The 12,943-nt window shown below is 49.6% G+C and overlaps 1 protein-coding gene across 1 annotated transcript in view; it reads left to right on the forward strand.

Moving 5' to 3' along the window:
* Positions 1–10,826, forward strand: part of LOC137358526 (sterol O-acyltransferase 2-like) — an 86,668-nt gene extending 75,842 nt beyond the window's left edge. Inside the window, exons 14-16 of the mRNA XM_068024443.1 lie at positions 1,163–1,298; positions 7,336–7,481; positions 9,185–10,826. Coding sequence (XP_067880544.1) covers positions 1,163–1,298; positions 7,336–7,481; positions 9,185–9,241 — 339 coding nt within the window. The 3' untranslated portion in view covers positions 9,242–10,826. The remainder of the gene's footprint in view (positions 1–1,162; positions 1,299–7,335; positions 7,482–9,184) is intronic.
* Positions 10,827–12,943: the final 2,117 nt, after the last annotated feature.

Raw genomic sequence — 12,943 nt, forward strand, 5'->3', positions numbered from 1 at the left:
GCCTTCCTAATTACATGCTGTACCTGCATGCTAACTTTCTGTTTTCCTTGTACGAGTACACTCAAGTCTCTCTGGACATAAACATTTAGAAGTTTCATGCCTTATAAAAACTATTCGACTTTTCTATTCCTACGACCAAAGTGAATAACCTCACACTTTCCCACATTATATTCCATCTGCCACCTTGTTGCCCATTCACTTAACCTGTCTATATCTCTTTGCAGCCTCCTTGTGTCCCCCTCACAGCTTACATTCTCACCTAGATTTGTATCACCAGTAAACCTGGATACGTTACTCTCTGTCTCTTTGTCTAAGTCATTAATATAGATTGTAAATAGCTGAGGCCCCAGCACTGACCCTTGCAGCACTTCACTAGTTACAGCCTGCCAACCTGAAAATGCCCCGTTTATCCCTACTCTCTGCTTCCTGCCTGTTAACCAATCCTCTATCCATGCTAATGTATTACCCCCAACTCCATGAGCCCTTATCTTGTATATTAACCTTTCGTGTGGCACCTTATTAAATGCCTTTTGGAAATCCAGGTATACTACATTTACTGGTTCCCCTTTATCCACCCTACTAGTTACATCCTCAAAAAACTGATAAACCTGTCAAACACAATTTCCCTTCCTAAAACTCTATCTGATACATCCCAATACAAATGCACATCCAGATTTACACACATTGAGATTTACAAACGGATCCAGACTTCCAGCCAAGTGGTCATTCTTAATTCATGGCCCTCTGACACACCTGGTGGGGAGTCTTGACAGGGAATTCGACTGTCGGGTGTATCACAGCCAAACCTGATTCTGTCCTCACCTGCCGCTCACTCTGCAGGAGAGTGACTGGACAGTAAATTAGTGATGTGAAGAGGAGCTGATGTTTTCCGCTGTCTAGCCCTGAGTGCTGAGAGCAATTGTAGCTGCCCTTGTCAGCATCCCGGCCGAGACCTGCCAAGTCGGGACTGACCAGCAATTCAAATTGGCCCCTTCCAGGCCCATGTGACTCAGTGTCACACTGGCGGAGCATTTACCCACTGAGCCATCAAGCTGCAACAATGTGGCATTTCTAAACTGAGTATGAACATGTAGTTCAATGCATAGCCGAACATATCAGTGAGGAATGTGTAATACATGCTGTTGCTCCTCTGTTGTTGCAGATATTTGGCAGGAGGTTTCGGGTTGCTGCGATGCTTTCAGTCTTCATCCCCTCTGCAGTCGTTCATGAGTATGTCCTGACACTCTGCTTGGGTTATTTCTACCCTGTTATGTTCTGCCTCTTTGCCATCTTTGGAGGTAGGTGATACACATGAGTTTGCTAAGGTTATGATTAGCGTCACCTACCAAAATGGATTGTGCCCAGTGATTGTGCCAAGCAGTCTCTTTAGGGTTGTGTTCATGGTGGTAAGCGCCGGGTGTAACCCAGATTAGGGATCACTTTGTGACGCGTCACTGTTAACTGCACTACCCAGTGTAATACTGAATCATGCAGGCCAGAAGGTCCCAGATTCCTTCCCTGGGCTGTATCTTGTTGGCTGATTTCAGCTGTCAGAGGTGCTACACTTATCCTCAGCATCCCTGGGGTAGTGGGGGGTAGTGGGGGGTGGGGTGGGGGAGGAAAGTCAGCCAGGTTTCCTGCTGCTTGTTAATATTCAGTGACCTCTGCTGGAAAGTGCCCATTTGTATGTGGGCATCAGCTGGTGTCAGTTCAGACCGAGCTGTGGTTGAATAGCCCTCTGATAACGGTGCTGACGTGTGACGATTGGACACTGGGCTGAGGCACCCAGCAAGTCTGAGCCTTCAGGAGAGGAGAGTGAAGGTGCGATGGAATGGGAACAGAAGTTACTGCATATCTTCAGAGCACACGCAGGGCTGGGACTGAGGATTATCCACATGGCAATAATCTAGAAATAACCCCATTATCAGCAGTCAGAATGGATTCAGCGAGGGAGCCTCCTGGCTGGCCAACCACCTCGACAATCCAAGTGGACAGTGGAAAGCTTTATGATGTGATGCACCTGGACTTCCAGAAGGCATTTGACAAAAGTTCCACATGAAAGGCTTTTAGTTAAGGTGAACGACAGCCTGAGGGGGAGGGAGGCAACCCCAGCAGGGGTGGGGGGGATGTGTGGATGGGGGGTGGGTGTTGTGTGTGCAGGCTAAAATTGTTTTGTGGGCCCAGGAGAAACAATCCGGCTCTTCCTGGCCCACCAAAATAAACGTAAACATTGCCTGGGCCATTTTTGGACAGCTTCCAAGGGTTCCTTTAAGAACTGCTCAATACCTGGTACAAATGAACCGAGCGTCCATGCCACATGCTCTGCCCAATCGTACTCAAAATTACGTTTTACAAGTGACCTCCCACCTGAACCAGGCGAGCACTCCGGCCATCAGCACCCTACCAAAGATGGGGCAGTTAGAGTGCCAGCATAAACAGGGTGGTAGGTGGTCCAATGCCATTTCTGAGACATGACCTGAGGAGGGATAGCAGTATTGACTGAAGAGAATATTACAATGCTGGAGAGAGAGACTGTCCTGGAAAGTTCAAGGACAGAGTCTATTTGGTTGGAGTAATGAAATGATAGTGGTAACATTACACTACTGGGTGTATTCTATAGACCACCAACTAGTGGGAAAGATATAGAGCAACAAATTTGCAGGGAAATTACAGAGAGGTGCAAAAACTAAGAGTAGTTATAATGAGGGATTTGAATTATCCTAATATAGACTGGGATAGTAATAGTGTAAAGGGCAGAGAGGAGGTAGAGTTTCTGAAGTGTGTTCAGGAGAATTTTCTTGATCAGTCGGTTTCAAGTCCACTGAGGAAGGAGGCATTGCTGTATCTGGTTCTGGGGAATGAGGTGGGTCAAGTGGATCAAGTGTCAGTAGTGGAACATTTAGGGAACATTGATCATAGTATCAAGGTTTAGGTTAGCTATGGAAAAAGACAAGGTCAATCTAGGGTAAAAAGACTTAATTGGAGGAGGGCCAATTTCAGTGGAGCGAGAACAGAGCTGTCCCAGGTAAATTGGGATCAAAGATTGGCAGGCAAAACTGTAACTGAGCAATGCACTGCCTTTAAAGAGGAGATGGATCAGGTACAGTCGAGGTACATTCCATGAGGGGAAAAGGTAGGACAAGCAAAGCCAGAGCTCCCTGGATGATGAAAGAGATGGAGAGTAAGATGAAGCAGAAAAAGGGGTGTGTATGACAGATGTCAAGTTGATAATACAAGTGAGAATCAGGTTGAATATAGAAAGTTCAGAGGGGAAGTGAAAAAGGAAATAAGAGAGGCAAAGAGCAAGTATGAGAAGAGACTGGCAGCTAACATAAAACATGTATTGATAAAACATCTTTGGGTTTTTCTTGATTTTACTTGACAATATTTTTTCATGCTCTCTCTTTGCTTTCCTAATTTCCTTTTTAATTTCATCCCTGTGCTTTGTATACTCCTCTAGGCTTTCTGCTGTATTGAGCCCTCGGTATCTGACATATGTGTTTTTTTTTTGCCTTATCCTACCATGTATGCTGTTAACATCAGTGGACTCTAGATTTGGGAGTTCCACCCTTTTTCCTAGTGGGAATCGACTTGTGCTGAACCCTCTCGATCACCTCCAGGAATGCTCTGATGCTGAGTTACCTTCAAGTAGCTGTTTCCAGACCACTTTTGGCAAATCATATCTCAACTTAGTAAAATTGGGCTTTCCCCAATTTAAAACTTTTACTCTTGGTCTATCTTTATCCTTTCTCATAACTAACCTAAATCTAACTTCCACGTGCCCAGATTCATTCCCTGAAACTAAATCCAGAACTGTCTCCTCTCTAGTTGGGCTTGCTTCATACCGGCTAAAATAGGTCTCCTGAATACATTTTCAGAATTCTGTTCCCTTTGTACCTTTCACACTAATTCTATCCCAGTTAATATGAGGGTAGTTGAAATCACCCACTATTACTGCCTTATTGGGCTGAATTTTGTTGAGCTCCTGACGTCGGGCTCCATGGTGGGATGGAGGGAGGGGGGGCCGGATGATCGCAGTGGCAGCGTCCCGCCACGGACTCCGACACTGGGATTGCGGGGCCCGATCTTACTGGCAGCGGTGAGGCTCTGTGGCGGCCCCTCCCCACTGTTTGGTGAAGGGACCCAACTTTAAATATTTAAACAAAGGACGTGAATAAATTGACTTGAAATTCCCTGCGATCTTACTGGCTGCCCGGGATCGTCCGTGTGACGGGCGGCACTCACGAGCTTTCACTTTCCCAGCCAGGGAATGCTGGCGCCACGGAGGTGGGGAAGGAGAGAACTTAGGATTATTAGTGTAGTTGGTGGGGGTTGGGGATACGGGGTCAATGCTGCATTTCTAGTGGGGGAGGGAAGGGGTGACCTCTACACTTTGTGCAGTGGTGGAGGGGGAGAGGTCAAATGCTCAAAGGAAGTGTTATATGGGGGGCGGGGGCCGGGTGGTAAACGGGGCGGCCATTTATTTTCATTGTATTGGTGGCGGGGTACAGGTCAGAAACATATCTGCAATGTAGTTGAGGGGTACAGGATTCGACTGTGCAGGTCTGGCAGCCCTTTAAAAATGGCGGCAGCGCCTGCACAGAGGCAGCTGACACCGTTCATGGCGTCACAGAGTCAGCCCCGCCACGTGATTTGCAACGGCAAAGAAAATTCAGCCCAATTTTCCTGCACTTCTCAGAGATTTACCTAGATGTTTGCTCTTCTATCTCCCTCTGACTGTTTGGGGGTCTACAGTACACTCCCAGGAGGCTGATTGCCCCTTTTTGTTCTTCAGTTCAACCCATAAGGCCTCATTTGATGATCCTTCCACCATATCATCCCTCCTCACAGCTATAATTGTTCCTTTAATTAGTATTGTGACCCCCCCCCCATTATTATCCCCCTCTCTATCCTGTCTAAAAGCCCTATAACCAGGAATGTTGAGCTACCATTCCTGCCCTTCCAACCATGTCTCAGTAATAGCTATGATATCGTACTCCCATGTGTCAGTCCGTGCTCTCAGCTCATCTGCCTTATTCCATGGACTTCTTGCATTGAAGTATATACCACAAATCACTGAACAACTCCATGGTTGTCTATAATTCTAACCTTTGTTTCCTTTGCCTTCCATACTCCCTTACTAATTACCTGCCTTCCATTTCCAGCTTTGCTTCTCTTCATTTTGAATCTATGCACAGATTCCCATCCCACTCATCCAGTTCTGGTCAGACCCACCTTGAGCACTGAATCCAGTTCTAGTCGGACCCACCTTGAGCACTGGGTCCAGTTCTGGTCAGACTCACCTTGAACACAGGGTCCAGTTCTAGTCGGACCCACCTTGAGCACTGGATCCAGTTCTGGTCAGACTCACCTTGAACACTGGGTCCAGTTCTAGTCGGACCCACCTTGAGCACTGGATCCAGTTCTGGTCAGACTCACCTTGAACACTGGGTCCAGTTCTGGTCAGACTCACCTTGAGCACTGGGTCCAGTTCTGGTCAGACCCACCTTGAGCACAGGGTCCAGTTCTGGTCAGACCCACCTTGAACACTGTGTCCAGTTCTGGTCAGACCCACCTTGAGCACAGGGTCCAGTTCTGGTCAGACCCACCTTGAACACTGTGTCCAGTTCTGGTCAGACCCACCTTGAGCACAGGGTCCAGTTCTGGTCAGACCCACCTTGAGCACTGGGTCCAGTTCTGGTCAGACCCACCTTGAACACTGTGTCCAGTTCTGGTCAGACCCACCTTGAGCACTGGGTCCAGTTCTGGTCAGACCCACCTTGAGCACAGGGTCCAGTTCTGGTCAGACCCACCTTGAACACTGTGTCCAGTTCTGGTCAGACCCACCTTGAGCACAGGGTCCAGTTCTGGTCAGACCCACCTTGAGCACTGGGTCCAGTTCTGGTCAGACCCACCTTGAACACTGTGTCCAGTTCTGGTCAGACCCACCTTGAGCACTGGGTCCAGTTCTGGTCAGACTCACCTTGAACACTGGGTCCAGTTCTGGTCAGACTCACCTTGAGCACTGGGTCCAGTTCTGGTCAGACCCACCTTGAGCACAGGGTCCAGTTCTGGTCAGACCCACCTTGAACACTGTGTCCAGTTCTGGTCAGACCCACCTTGAGCACAGGGTCCAGTTCTGGTCAGACCCACCTTGAGCACTGGGTCCGGTTCTGGTCAGACCCACCTTGAACACTGTGTCCAGTTCTGGTCAGACCCACCTTGAGCACAGGGTCCAGTTCTGGTCAGACCCACCTTGAACACTGTGTCCAGTTCTGGTCAGACCCACCTTGAGCACAGGGTCCAGTTCTGGTCAGACCCACCTTGAGCACTGGGTCCAGTTCTGGTCAGACCCACCTTGAACACTGTGTCCAGTTCTGGTCAGACCCACCTTGAGCACTGGGTCCAGTTCTGGTCAGACCCACCTTGAGCACAGGGTCCAGTTCTGGTCAGACCCACCTTGAACACTGTGTCCAGTTCTGGTCAGACCCACCTTGAGCACAGGGTCCAGTTCTGGTCAGACCCACCTTGAACACTGTGTCCAGTTCTGGTCAGACCCACCTTGAGCACTGGGTCCAGTTCTGGTCAGACCCACCTTGAGCACAGGGTCCAGTTCTGGTCAGACCCACCTTGAACACTGTGTCCAGTTCTGGTCAGACCCACCTTGAGCACTGGGTCCAGTTCTGGTCAGACCCACCTTGAGCACAGGGTCCAGTTCTGGTCAGACCCACCTTGAACACTGAGTCCAGTTCTGGTCAGACCCACCTTGAACACTGTGTCCAGTTCTGGTCAGACCCACCTTGAGCACAGGGTCCAGTTCTGGTCACCAAGACACAAGGGAGTTATTTAAGTGTTGGAGACAGTACAGAGAAGATACATGAGTCTGGTCCCCGGTATCAGGATCTGTCTGAGTTCTGGGGAGAAGCTGGAGAAACCTGGGCTATTCAGTTGGTGTTTGAAAGATGATCTTCGAGATATGTCGAGTTGTTGAGGGGATGCAGGAGGTAAATTTGAAATATTACTGCAAGTTAATTGTGAGAGTAGGTCAAGGGGTTGTGGGGTCCAACTTGTGCAAAGTAAATGTAGGACTGTGTCAGGATTCTTCACACAGAGAGTGATCAACACATGTAATAGACTCCTGATAGAGGAGGGCAGGCAGAAACTCTGCAGCCATTTATGAAACAATTGGATGATAGAGTAGGGGGGGGGGGTGGAATTTATGCCTTTCTGGATGAATGAATTCACTAAGATGGGCTGAATGGCCTTCTGCTGTAATTGTGCTGTGTACATTGTGTATATTACTTCAGTAACATTAAATGTCTCGTTTTTCCCCAGTTTTTTTCAATTTCATTTTCAATGACAACAGAAAGAGTCCCGCCTGGAACATCATGATGTGGGTTTTCCTGTTCATTGGTCAGGGTATCCAGGTGTGTCTGTACTGCCAGGAATGGTATGCTCAGATACACTGTCCTGTTAGAGAGGTGAGTGAGTGTATCAGGGAAGCGCACACAGGCAGGACACACACACACACACACACAGACACCACCCCCGCCACCCCCCCCCCCACACACACACACACACCCCACACTCACACCAACACAGACACAGATACAGCCACACACTGATATATACCTAGAAGCTCAGTGACACATACACATGCATATATGTACACAGACACAGACACACACACACACAGACACACACACAGACACACACACACACACACAGACACATACACACACAGAGACAGATACACACACACACACACACACACACAGACACAGACACACACACACACAGACACAGACACACACAGACACATACACACACACACACAGACACATACACACACAGAGACAGATACACACACACACACACAGACACATACACACACAGACACAGACACATACACACACAGACACATACACACACACACACAGACACACACAGACACAGACACACACACAGACACATACACACACACACACAGACACATACACACACAGAGACAGATACACACACACACACACAGACACATACACACACAGAGACAGATACACAGACACACACACAGACACACACACAGACACAGACACACACACAGACACATACACACACAGAGACAGACACACACACACACACACACACAGACACAGCCACACACACAGCCACACACACAGACACACACACAGACACACACACAGACACACACACACACAGCCACACACACAGCCACACACACACACACACACACACACACACAGACACACACAGACACACACACAGACACACACACAGACACACACACACACACAGCCACACACACACACACACACACAGACACACACACACAGACACACACACACAGACACACAGACACAGACACACAGACACACAGACACAGACACACACAGACAGACACACACAGACACAGACAGACACACACAGACAGACAGACACAGACAGACACACACACACAGACACACACACACAGACACACACACACAGACACACACACACACACAGACACAGACACAGACACACACAGACAGACACACACAGACACAGACAGATACACACAGACACACAGACACAGACAGACACACACACACAGACACACACACACAGACACACACACACACAGACACACACACACACACACACACACACACACACACACACACACACACACAGACATACACACACACACAGACATAGACGCAGACACACACGGACATAGACGCAGACACACACACACACAGACACACACACACACAGACACACACAGACACATACGCACACACACACAGACATACATCCACACAGACACGCACACACAGACACACACACACACACCCACAGACAGACAGACACACCCACAGACAGACAGAGACACCTACACACAGACACACACACAGACAGACACACACACAGACACACACACACAGACACACACACACAGACACACACACACACACCCCTCTCTCTCTCACACACACACAGACACACACACTACCCTCTCACGCACAGACACACACACACAGACACACACACACACACTTCCCCCCCCTCCCCCCCCCCACCACCCCATACACAGAAACGCGCACACATACACATCTGTACACTTACACACACAGTGTTTCTTGATGTTTGGAACTTTCATTCTTTGTCTCCTTTCATTCAGAGAACCTTCTGGGAGCTGGTGACCCCACGATCCTGGTCTTGTCGACTGGAAGCTTAAGACAGAGTCTGAACATGAAGTTCAGCTTTAAATTTGTTTTATCATCTGTTTGATCAATGTGAGAAGACAGTGTTAGTGTCTGTGTGTACAATTGTTTTTTGATTCTATTAGATTGCTCTGTGTTATTTATGCAACTGAATTCCTTGCTTCATCTGCAGTGCTGTGCACTGTCCAAGGGTCCTTCCAGGACACACTGGAAGGTCTCCTGGACCAGCCTCTGCCCTTATCTAACCACATGATGTTGGTCATTAAGAACAGGATTGCTCAGTCTGCCTCTGTGCAGGCCTCTGTCAATGTGACAATGATCAACTTTGAATCTGATTGGCTTGGTGTTGTGATGCCAACGCAGCTGATGGCCTAATAGGTAAAGGCTGAGCCACACAGAAGGTCCTAACTTATGCCCAGTCCCTGCTGAAATATCTAGCCTCAGCCAGGGCAGTGTTAGGGGTTCCAATTGTCCTCAGTGCCCTGGGCTAGTGAGGGGGCAAAGAAATCAGCCAGGGTTTCTGCTGGGCATTATGCAGCGACTCCCTACTGGAAAATGCAAGACTGTAGGTATTGGGTGAGGACAGCCACATGTGGTCAAATAGCCGGCTGACACACTATCTTGGCTCACACATGGAGAATGACTGCTTGGTTGAGGGAATGGACTGCTTCGAGGTCCTATGGAACCCATAGCTGAGTAAGAGTCAGTACCTCCGAGAGAGAGAAGCCCTTTCCATCATTCCTTTTCCATGTCAGAGAGGGCTATAAACGCTCATGATTGTCCATTTTCCTGAAGATCTCTCCAAATGACTCTTTAAGATATATCACAAGATAGAGCGAGCATTCGTTCACTTGACCCAGCAAGACCTGCTCCTTCCACACAACCTCTTGTCGCTTTTCCGATCATGGAATCATTCCATCTCGTGGAAACATCCCGGAGGAAACAAACTCTCGCAAGCACTGACTGGAGCCACCAGTGCAAGGGGTGGCAGCCATCATCTGTGATTGACCAGGCCGTCATTTCTAAAACCGACGACAACACATTTCTTGAAATGAACCCAAGACAAAGTCTATCAAATGCATTATTATTAATAATTAGATTAGATTAGAGATACAGCACTGAAACAGGCCCTTCGGCCCACCGAGTCTGTGCCGAACATCAACCACCCATTTATACTAATCCTACATTTCTACCAAACATCCCCACCGATCCCTATACTACCACCTACCTATACTAGTGACAATTTAGAATGGCCAATTAACCTATCACCCTGCAAGTCTTTTGGCTTGTGGGAGGAAACCGGAGCACCCGGAGAAAACCCACGCAGACACAGGGAGAACTTGCAAACTCCACACAGGCAGTACCCGGAATCGAACCCGGGTCCCTGGAGCTGTGAGGCTGCAGTGCTAACCACTGCGCCACTGTGATTTAGAAATAGCATAACCTTAAGACTAGATTCCATGTGTATCAGCTACTGGATTTTGATTCAGGCATAGTGATGTCTTGTGAAGATGGTCTTGTCTGATTTTTTTCCCCCTGTCTCTACCTGCTTGTTATTGAAGGAGATGTTCTAAATATAAATTCTCCAGATCTCACACAGCCTGTGCATGCCTTGCCTTTATTTCTAACCCTATTGGATGCTGGGATCACAGGTAGAGCCTGTTAACTTCCTGAAGTGTAATCCCAGTGCTGTGCTTTCCTCTCAGTTGTAATGGCATTAGCAGCGGGTTGTACTGTGAGGCCCACCTCCATTAGCAGCAGGGTTGTACTGTGAGGCCCACCTCCATTAGCAGCAGGGTTGTACTGTGAGGCCCACCTCCATTAGCAGCAGGGTTGTACTGTGAGACCCACCTCCATTAGCAGCTGGGTTGGACTGTGAGACCCACCTCCATTAGCAGCTGGATTGCACTGTGAGGCCCACCTCCATTAGCAGCTGGGTTGTACTGTGAGGCCCACCTCCATCAGGAGCTGGGTTGTACTGTGAGACCCACCTCCATTAGCAGCTGGGTTGTAGTGTGAGGCCCACCTCCATTAGCAGCTGGGATGTAGTGTGAGGCCCACCACCATTAGCAGCTGGGTTGCACAGTGAGGCCCGTCTCCATTAGCATCTGGGTTGCAGTGTGAGGCCCACCTCCATTAGAAGCTGGGTTGTACTGTGAGACCCGTCTCCAATAGCAGCTGGGTTGTAGTGTGAGGCCCACCTCCATTAGCAGCTGGGTTGAACTCTGAGGCCCGTCTCCATTAGCATCTGGGTTGCAGTGTGAGGCCCGTCTCCATTCGCAGCTGGGTTGTACTGTGAGGCCCACCTCCATTAGCAGCTAGGTTGTACTGAGACCCGTCTCCAATAGCAGCTGGGTTGTACTGTGAGGCCCACCTCCATTAGCATCTAAATTGTAGTGTGAGGCCCGTCTCCATTCGCAGCTGGGTTGTACTGTGAGGCCCACCTCCATTAGCAGCTGGGTTGTACTGTGAGGCCCACCTCCATTAGCAGCTGGGTTGTACTGTGAGGCCCGTCTCCTTTAGCAGCTGGGTTGTACTGTGAGGCCCGTCTCCTTTAGCAGCTGGGTAGTACTGTGAGGCCCCTCTCCATTAGTAGCTGGGTTGTTCTGTGAGGCCCGTCTCCATGAGCAGCTGGGTTGTACTGTGAGACACGTCTTCATTAGCAGCTGGGTTGGACTGTGAGACCCACCTTCATTAGCAGCTGGGTTGGACTGTGAGGCCCACCTCCATTCGCAGCTGGGTTGTACTGTGAGACCCGTCTCCATTAGCAGCAGGGTTGCACTGTGAGACCCACCTCCATTAGCAGCTGGGTTGCACTGTGAGACCCACCTCCATTAGCAGCTGGGTTGCAGTGTGAGGCCCACTTCCAGTAGCAGCTGGGTTGCACTGTGAGACCCGTCTCCATTAGCAGCTGGGTTGTACTGTGAGACCCGTCTCCATTAGCAGCTGGGTTGCACTGAGACCCACCTCCATTAGCAGCTGGGTTGTACTGTGAGACCCGTCTCCAATAGCAGCTGGGTTGTCGTGTGAGGCCCACCTCCATTAGCAGCTGGGTTGTACTCTGAGGCCCGTCTCCATTAGCATCTGGGTTGCAGTGTGAGGCCCGTCTCCATTCGCAGCTGGGTTGTACTGTGAGGCCCACCTCCATTAGCATCTGGGTTGCAGTGTGAGGCCCGTCTCCATTAGCATCTGGGTTGCAGTGTGAGGCCCGTCTCCATTCGCAGCTGGGTTGTACTGTGAGGCCCACCTCCATTAGCATCTGGGTTGCAGTGTGAGGCCCGTCTCCATTCGCAGCTGGGTTGTACTGTGAGGCCCACCTCCATTAGCATCTGGGTTGCAGTGTGAGGCCCGTCTCCATTCGCAGCTGGGTTGTACTGTGAGGCCCACCTCCATTAGCAGCTGGGTTGTACTGTGAGGCCCACCTCCATTAGCATCTAGGTTGTCGTGTGAGGCCCACCTCCATTAGCAGCTGGGTTGTACTGTGAGGCCCCTCTCCATTAGTAGCTGGGTTGTTCTGTGAGGCCCGTCTCCTTTAGCAGCTGGGTAGTACTGTGAGACCCGTCTCCAAGAGCAGCTGGGTTGTACTGTGAGGCCGTCTCCTTGAGCAGCTGGGTAGTACAGTGAGGCCCGTCTCCATGAGCAGCTGGGTTGTACTGTGAGATACGTCTTCATTAGCAGCTGGGTTGTACTGTGAGACCCACCTCCATTAGCAGCTG

This window comes from Heterodontus francisci, chromosome X, assembly GCF_036365525.1.
Source record: "Heterodontus francisci isolate sHetFra1 chromosome X, sHetFra1.hap1, whole genome shotgun sequence".
In the NCBI taxonomy this organism is placed as follows: Eukaryota; Metazoa; Chordata; class Chondrichthyes; order Heterodontiformes; family Heterodontidae; genus Heterodontus; species Heterodontus francisci.